Source organism: Cyprinodon variegatus, unplaced genomic scaffold, assembly GCF_000732505.1.
Source record: "Cyprinodon variegatus isolate N-32 unplaced genomic scaffold, C_variegatus-1.0 Scaffold428, whole genome shotgun sequence".
Taxonomy (NCBI): domain Eukaryota; kingdom Metazoa; phylum Chordata; class Actinopteri; order Cyprinodontiformes; family Cyprinodontidae; genus Cyprinodon; species Cyprinodon variegatus.
Window position 1 is genome coordinate 138959 of NW_015150881.1, and position 8586 is coordinate 147544.

Here is an 8586-nt window from a genome sequence, read left to right on the forward strand (position 1 = left end):
TTTTTTAACAGAGTGGCAGAAACGGGCTTCCATACTATTTATAGGTCTAGACTTTTGCATAATTTGATTAACCTCTGGATAATTTGGCGTTTTAGTTTTAGAAATACTGCAAAAAAAAAGGAAAATAAACAACTTGCACTATATTCTTAAAGCAAATAAAAGCATCTGATGTGCTGACCTTTAAGAATGCTATTGTGCAAGGGCTAAAAAAAATTACATCTTAGAATAGTGTTATGGATTTTCTTTAACTCAATAGCTCCAAAACCGAACCATCGTGGTTGGAACTCATCAAACCAATTATCCATAACCAGCATCACCTTTTCTGGTACTAACATCCCGCTATCATTAACAGTTAGTAAAAATTGACTTCCAACTCACTTTTGAAGCCCATATAAATCACCAATGCAAGACCTCTTTCTACCACCTCCATAACGTTTCCAAACTCTGTCCAATTCTCCCCTTGCCAGACGCATGGGAAGGAGAGTTCATGCATTTCTTTCCTCCAGACTGGACTATGCAATGCACTTTCATTTGGGATTCCTACAAAGATTCTGCAGAGACTCCGGTACATTCAAAACTCTGCAGCTAGGATCCTGATGAGAGTGCGGTAACATGAGCACATTATCCCCATTCTCCATTCATAACACTGGCTTCCTATCTCCACCAGGATTTAGTACAAGGTTTCCCTCCTCACACATCAATGCATCCCTGCCCCCTACCTCAAAGAACTTATCAGCCCACTGAACACAACCCGCTCCCTTTGCTCCACTCTTTCAAACCTCCTCTACATTCTGAGAACAAGACTCAGAACAATTTTGTGCTGCTGCCCCACATCTTTGAAATGTCCTCCCTGACACCTTGAGGACGCCTCAATCCACTGAGTGTTTTAAAAAGGCCTTAAAACATTTCTTTTGGTCCCCTTTACATGTTATTTCATGGTTTTCTCTTTTTACCACTAGCACTTTGAGATATTTTGATGGAAAGTGGAGTATAAATTAAGTGTATTATTATTATTATTATTAATTTGAAAGTAAAGTCGTGGTGAATGAAAGATGCCAAATTGATAAAAAATATGCTCTTATTTTAGTTGAACTTGTTAGAAAAAGCAAATCTAGCAAAGCAATTGTGTTAGTTTTATGTGAACAACAGCGGACCGAAAACTCCCAAAGGTGGAATTACATTAATCAGGATAATTTTAGGTTGATTCACAATATGCTAATTCGTATCCAGGACTGATATGCTTTGATTGCAAAGTAGCTCTTTTCTATTTCCAGTTCGAATGCCTTTAAACCTTTGCATATCGCTGTATTTCTCTTGATAAAGTAGTATTTTTTAAAGTATTGTTGGATAGATCAACGTAAGATTTAATATCAAACTTAATTTTATTGCATTCGTATTTCAAAACATGTTATAGTACATTACATATTCTTGTGTGGTTCATATTCATACAACATGTTGCCAAAAGTATTGGTAGACCTGCCTTGACTTACATAGGAGCTTAAGTGACATCCTATTTCTAATCCATAGGTGTTCAATATGGCATCAGTTCACCCCTTACAGCTAAAAAAGCTTCAACTCTTTTGGGAAGGCTGTCCACAAAAGTGTGTTCATCTGAAATTTTGACCATTTCTGAGGTCTTACTCTAATGTTGGACGAGAAGGCCTGGCTTTCAGTCTCAACTCTAATTCATCCCAAAAGCGCTCTGTCAGGTCGAGGTCGGGACTTTATGAGGGCAAGTCAACTTCTTCCACACTGCACTCAACCATCCATGTCTTCATGGACCTTCCTTTGTGCACTGGTCCACAGACACATTGGAAAAGGAAGGGATCAGGCCAAACTTCCAACAAAGTTGGGAGCATAGAATTTTCCAAACTCTCTTGATTTGCTGAAGCATTCAGAGTTCCTTTCACTGGGACTAAGGGGCCAAGCATAGCTACTGCAAAACATCCCAACACCATAATGCTCCCTCCACCAAACTTTACACTTTGCACAATGCAGTCAGACAAGTAGCGACCTTTAAATCTGGACTCACCAGTTTAACTGGCCTACCACCTCATGGCTGAGTTGCTGTCATTCAAACACTTCCATTTTATAACCATACAGCTGACATTTGACTATGAAATACGTAGAAGTGAGGGAAATTCACAGCTGGATTTGTTACACTGTTGGCAACCTATCACAGTTCTACATGGAAATTTGCTGAGCTCCTGAGAACGACGAGCAAATGTAGCAAATGTAACAACAGTCTGCATGCCTGGGTGCACTTGATTCCAAGTAATTTGGATGGATGAGCAAATACTTTTGGTACTATAGAATATATAGACCACAGAAATGTAAAAAAAATATAAATTATTTTTGCACCCACTTTATGGCAGCTTGGTAGGAAACCTCAATACTTTGTAGTTTTCCTGCAACTAAAATAATATGAATTAAACTTTATCTAAATTAATTAGATTTAGTATTATCAGTCTCAACTTGTCAAAACAACAACCCCAGGGAAACGCATGGCCTAGCACCCTTTCAGTCAGTTGCAAAAAAGAAACAAAAACATTACATAAAGAGCTGAGAGTAAATGCAGCTCCGGAGAAAAAAAAAAAAGCAGTAGGCCCAGAGTACATCCTTGTGGTACTCCCAGTGGGAGCACAACAGGGATACAAATGCAATCATTGATGCTTGCAATAAAGAAAAAAAACACAATCAAAGTCTAACACCTAGCCCACCACAGCTACACACTGTAACTATCTACAGTTACAATGTAAAAAAAAAAATCTAACTTCCTTTTTTTAGGCTACAAAAACAATTTTCAGTTGTGTGACCTTGAAAAACTATGGTTTAAATATAGGGATAATTATAAGTCAGTGCAAGACACCATTGTAGTTGAAATCTTTAGCATTTTTGGTTGAGTCGCGACCAATTATAGAGTAAAAAGCAACTTTCAGGGTCAACTTTTATTTAGTCTTATTTTAATGTTCAATTTTAAAGATACAAATTATTATTCAGGAGATGCTGTCAAATCAAATAACATCGTACTATTTCTACAACGACAATAAAGATAATTATTTAATTCTTTGTATGTTTAAGGTTACTACAACTTATGGTTAAGTCACTAGGTGGCCTAATGTTGAGACAGCAGCTTGCTTTTTGGAGTGACCACCAAGGCTGCAGGCTGACTGCTACTGTCCCTGAAGTAGATAGGGTTAGCTTAAGATGCAGATTACAAATTTACCTTTAAATCAAACATATGATGCTTTATTTAAGAAGCTTAAAATTTGTAATTCATTCATTACAAGTTATAAGCCACAACTGCTTCCACACAATCAGAAAAAAAAAACAAGATTCCCGGTTACAATAACATAGAATTCAAAGTTAAGCAAACGTTAAAGCACTGAACCTAAAATATTATTGAAGTGTGTTGCCTTTAACATTTGAATTCTGCCAAATTAGATTCAAAGGTACCTTTGAATCTAGCTTTGAATCTAATCTTACAAGTAAAACATAGTCAACACCCCCAGCAGCATGATGCTGCCACTTGTTAGAATAATTATCATTGAAGATGAGTGAGTTTATTACACCTTGGTATTGACTGCCTGTTGCGAGAGAGAACTGATGTTTTAATCTTATTAGGACAGTTCCTCAGTCTGGATATAGAGTTATAATCTTCATTCTGTACGCAGCAAAGATTTGGAAATGGAATGAGAGCGGTGTCCTTCAGCTAAGAACGAAGTGTAATATTTTGATAAGGCTGAAACCATGGATGGCTAATCATCTGCTAACGTGTATAATGTTAAATAAGATGATGTGGCAGACTAGAGATGTATAAAATGCCTTTTTAACTCTTTATCAGGGCCCGGAGGTGAGCAGCTGCCTTCTGTACATTCTAAACAACTTCTCTGATCTGAGTAAGATTACAATTTCTATCAGAAAATGTTGTCATGTCTCCTGGTTATTTAATACATAAAAGAACTTCTTCCACACATTGCCTAGGTTTTTTTCTACTTGGCTTGTGACAAAAAAGTGAAAACTGATTGCTTATGGCTTTTCTTTTGGCAACCGCCCCAATGAACCATATTTGCCTAATGATAAAAAGGAAGCTATTGAAAAAGATTCTTCCCCTTAGCTCTCGATCTCTGCAGCTCCTCCAGAAACAATGAAAGCATTGGATTACCCTCCAATTTGATCTCTATCCTGTCTGCCATGTCAATGTGTCCTGAAGATCCAATTCCCTCTAAAATAAGTAACTTCTGAAGGCAATGGGTTGAAGGGAATGTTATTTAGGCATATAAGAGTAAATTGGGATCAGACAGCAAACTATTAGGTTTTTGAGTTTGAAAAGCTCTTTATGAAAACTAGAAATATTTTCCTTCCACACAATTTTTCACCATTTTATGCTGATCTATTATAAAATCACTATAACCTGCATAGATGTTAGGTTTGTAATGTTACTAAATTTTAAAAACCTAAAGGGCCATGAACAGCTTTGCTAAGCTCCTATGACATAGTAAATAAATAACACGAGACAAGTCCTCCTGTAAAGGTTAAGTATTTGAATTGTAAGAAAGCTCAATAAAGAGTGCAGGGGGGATTTCTATTAGTTTTGGCACAAGAAACAACATTTTGGACATTGTTCTTCTAATGTTTTTTTTGTTTTTTTTGTCCAAAAGCCATTTAAATGAATATAATTCAAAACTCCAAATCCAATGTCAAATTGATCTCAAGAAAAATGCTACCTAACTGGTTTTATACCTTCACAAGACACTGCAGAAACATTCTCATCTCATTGAGCTCTTTTATCCAAGAGTCCACCAGATAAAGCCATATTTATGTCAACTACCCTTTAGAAGAGAAGCTCTTTCACCCACTACTTACACTTTATCTCACAGTTGCTCTCCTTACGTCCCTCTGCTTCCGTGGTTCCTGCATGTTTTCGCTGTGTTTATATGCCCGTGTGGAGGACTGCATTGGCATGTTTTCTAGTGCTCTTTGGTTTTACAGAGTCTGCTAACTAATGTGGTCACATCTCGGTTCAGCCTGTCTGTTTGTCTGCTGATAAGGACCAGTGTCTTCCAACCCTCTGCTATCCTCTTCAACCACCACACTCGCCTAAGCTCCACCCCCTACACACTATATATGTGTACTCCTCTCTGAAATTAAAACAGAGGTACTGTAATATGTCACTCCATGGATTGACTTTGGTTGAATGAAGTATTTATTGTGTTTTGGACATGTTTGTACTCACCTACATACACTGAATCTGGGTAGTGCATAGTGACGTAATAAGGGTCTTCTGAATCTTCAGTGATAAATGCTCTGTATAGGTCAGAGTAGTTTGGTTGATGGTTTTGTTGATGACCAGGTGTAGCGGTCTCTTCTGAAGGCTGGTGAAATGCCTGCTGCAGCCAGTCAGTGGCTCTCTTGAAGTTATTACTTGGTCTGTTTGTCTTAAATGGGCATTCTGCCACTGTTGGGGCCCAGGGTTTTTTTGGTAATGCTTTTGCAGCCTCATTGTGTTCAGGTGTTTTAAAAACACTTGTTTGATTTAAAGCTCTGTGACTAAAGTTAATGTCCTTTTGGTTTTCTCGTTCTTTTGTCAGCTCCTGATTCCAGAGATGTGTAAGTCTTCTGTCAATGTTTGAACAGGATCCATGTTGAGAATTCAAAGATTCATCAGAAACAGGCTGGAAGGTCCCCAGGCTCTGAGATGCCCCCATGGACGTCTTAACTTGATTTAATCTCTGTCCACTCCAATGTTTCTGAAGTATCTGACTGAGGTCTCTTGACTGGCAGCTTAAATCCCCTAATGATTTCTCAGACCAGCTTACTGCACTTTTTACATCTGTCTGGGTGGAGTGGCTGGGCGTTTGGTCTGGTAGAGATATTTGATGCTGAGGGGACTTGCTTTTTAGAGATTGAGCTTCTCGTTCTTTTCTCCTTTTTTCAGTGTCATGGTCAAATTTTCTTCTTGTTTCACTTTTGTCTGAATAAAGACTATTCTGAGAATCTGTACAAGGGGACAGTTGGGTCAACTTTGTTCCTTTATTGGGATCTGTTTGCACAAATGACTGATTAAATGGTGCACAGAAAGAAGTGTGAGTATAATTGTTCTTAAGGCTGTTGTCTGCTAATCTACTTAGAAGTCTTGAGTTCACAGAAGGGACATCAGACATTGGTGGAACAGTATCAGAACTGCTTGTTGCTTTGCTGGGTTCACACTGTTTTTGCTGTTTGGTGATTAGCTTTGGTTTCGGAGTGGTAACAATATTATGGTCTCTGTTCAGAGTCTTTGTATCTGTAATTTCTGCTTTCTTCAATCCAACTTTACTTTGAACTATGCAGGCTTTGTGAGATGTTGCTGGAAGCCTGGAAATCTCAGTCGTATGCCGGGGCTCTCTGCTGACGTTTTTTTTGCCAGGATGGGTAAAATGCAGCAACGTTCCTTGGTCAAGAACTTCATGTTTGATGTCTTTGGAAGGCCCCATTGTCATGTTAGAAATGAAAATAGATCTGGCGTTTCTCTCTTGAGCAATGGGAGACGGTTGCCTCTCTTGTTGGCTTTGGGTGGCTGATGAAGGGGTGGGGCTCAGCCTGGGTGTTGGAACAGTCAGAGTTGGAGACACTCTTGGCTTAGGGTCTGGCTGTTGTGGTATTGGATGAAATTCACCCAACTCCCAGGCGGGAGAAAGAAGAGAATCCCTTGGTCTCGGTTTGAGAGATGGGAGTGTAGGAGAGGAACTTGGCAGTGGAGCAGGGGAAATGCAGATGTTAGGTTTGACAGAGGCGGTCATGGACTTGGGTGCTGAGGGTTTTGACCTTGGAAGAGTTGAAGCTCTCTCCTTGTTGTTTCTCTGTGAATTCACACATTCTTTACCTCGCATGAACTGACATGAGGCTTTGGAGGAAATTACTTCATTTGATCTAAAAAAGAAAAATATATCAAATGAAGATGCATTTAGTGATCACAGATTACAAAACATCTTGTGAGATTGAAGACAAGCCACAGATCTGCTTACCCGTCAGCTGCTGAGAGTTTAGAGTTGCTCTTTGTAAAGATGAGGCCCTTCTCATCAAACGATGGGATTAAGATAGCTTTCTTCTTGATCACAGGAGAAGACAGAGGAAGAGGAGGCGACACGCAGACTGTAGGATGCTCATTTGTTTCTCTGCTGGACGGAAATGTACCTGGCATCAAATGTTTGGGATGATGAAAAACACTCATTCTGTTGAATGAGAGCCAGCAGGAACCACCTGCAGGGAAAGACAGATTACAGATTACAGTGCACTGCAACAGTATTCATACCTCTTTAAATGTATTCACCCAAATCCCTACATTATTAAAGAGAGACCGTTGACATCAAATTAAGTTAAATCCAACAATAAATCCAGCCCATTGTGTGAAAGGGTGGGTCACGTCTCAGTGGTAGAGCAGGTGCAGCATGTGCAGAGGCTAATATCCTCAGTGTAGTTGTCACTGGTTCGATTCCTGTCCCAAATGCTGTTTTTATTTGAGAATATTATTGAAAAAACAGCATCATAAAGACCAAGGAAGGCAGCAGGCAGGACTAAATGATATTGCTTAGAAATCTAAAGCAGGATAAAGTAAAAAGATAATAAGAAAGAAGAAAATATATATATAAGTTTTTTAATAACTCTTGCTTCACTGCGTCGCCTGTCATCCAAAAATTGAAAGAGTATTTATCAAGCAACCAAGGGATCTGAAAAAAAAAAAAAAAACTTTAGGAGCTGCATGGATTTACTGCCCAGATGGGAAAATCTATCAACATGACAGCTGTTATTGATGCATTTCACTAATCTGGGTTTTATGGAGGTGTAGCAGGGAGACATCTTGAAAGAAAGGCTAACAGGTCCCCCTTGAAGTGTACCACAAACTAGGTTGGAACCCACTTAAAACAAAGTTTTTCTAGAAAGCATTGACTGATGGAAGCTGGATGAAAATGCAAAGCACATATTTCGAAAACCATGATTAATTTCCTTTTTCGTACAAAATATTTAATAGAGTGCCAACATTTTAAAAAGTTGACATGGTGTAACATTATTTATAGGGACTAAATTTTGCTGTACTTCTAAATACAAACTTGACTTTTTTTCCAGCAGTTTCTACAATCCTGATGTCTGAAAGCGTATTAGCATTTTATGAGACAAGTTCTTATAACTGCAGGGTTAGGGTATATTTCCAGAGTTGGAAAAATGCAAGCTGTATGAAGTGACTGCATTCTGCTGCAGTATGCTAAGACGCTGAGCATTGTTATACAGAACCGATTTAGAGATTTAGAGTAAAAAAGCAAACCTGATGTCAGAAGCTCCTTCTTTGTTGCCGTCACGTTGAGAGAGTAAACAAGCCTGCGAGTTCGGGGCAATGAGCAGAGAAGTAGGAAGCGGTGGGCGAACGAGTGCCATTCTCGTCATTTTTCTTCTCTAAGCTTTCACTGTTCCTCTCACTGTGGTGTCCTGTTTGATTTGCTTCCTTGGACACAATGAAGTCTGAGTGTGGCCTGTGTGCAGCCGGTTCAGTTACAAAGCAGGCATGCAATCAGAGACTAACTCAAGCAAAACTACACAAGAGTGAGTGAT

General features: G+C 38.9%; 2 protein-coding genes across 2 annotated transcripts in view; both read right to left on the reverse strand.

Moving 5' to 3' along the window:
* Nucleotides 1-5014, reverse strand: part of LOC107093494 (neuronal-specific septin-3-like) — a 20774-nt gene extending 15760 nt beyond the window's left edge. Inside the window, exon 1 of the mRNA XM_015388589.1 lies at nucleotides 4867-5014. The gene's annotated coding sequence lies outside the window, so the exon portion shown is untranslated. The remainder of the gene's footprint in view (nucleotides 1-4866) is intronic.
* Nucleotides 586-8330, reverse strand: LOC107093480. Its single transcript, XM_015388558.1, has 4 exons — nucleotides 8303-8330; nucleotides 7008-7242; nucleotides 6320-6912; nucleotides 586-593 (listed from the first exon to the last, which is right to left on the reverse strand). The coding sequence occupies exons 2-4, from the start codon at nucleotides 7211-7213 to the stop codon at nucleotides 586-588; spliced, it is 807 nt and encodes a 268-aa protein (XP_015244044.1). The 5' UTR covers nucleotides 7214-7242; nucleotides 8303-8330.
* Nucleotides 8331-8586: the final 256 nt, after the last annotated feature.

Excerpts from the sequence above, each read along its gene's own strand:
- LOC107093480 (XM_015388558.1), bottom strand. The coding sequence starts at position 7,213 with ATGAGTGTTTTTCATCATCCCAAACATTTGATGCCAGGTACATTTCCG. Across the intron at positions 6,913-7,007 it reads AAACTCTCAGCAGCTGACGG|ATCAAATGAAGTAATTTCCT; the intron begins GTAAGCAGATCT and ends TTTCTTTTTTAG.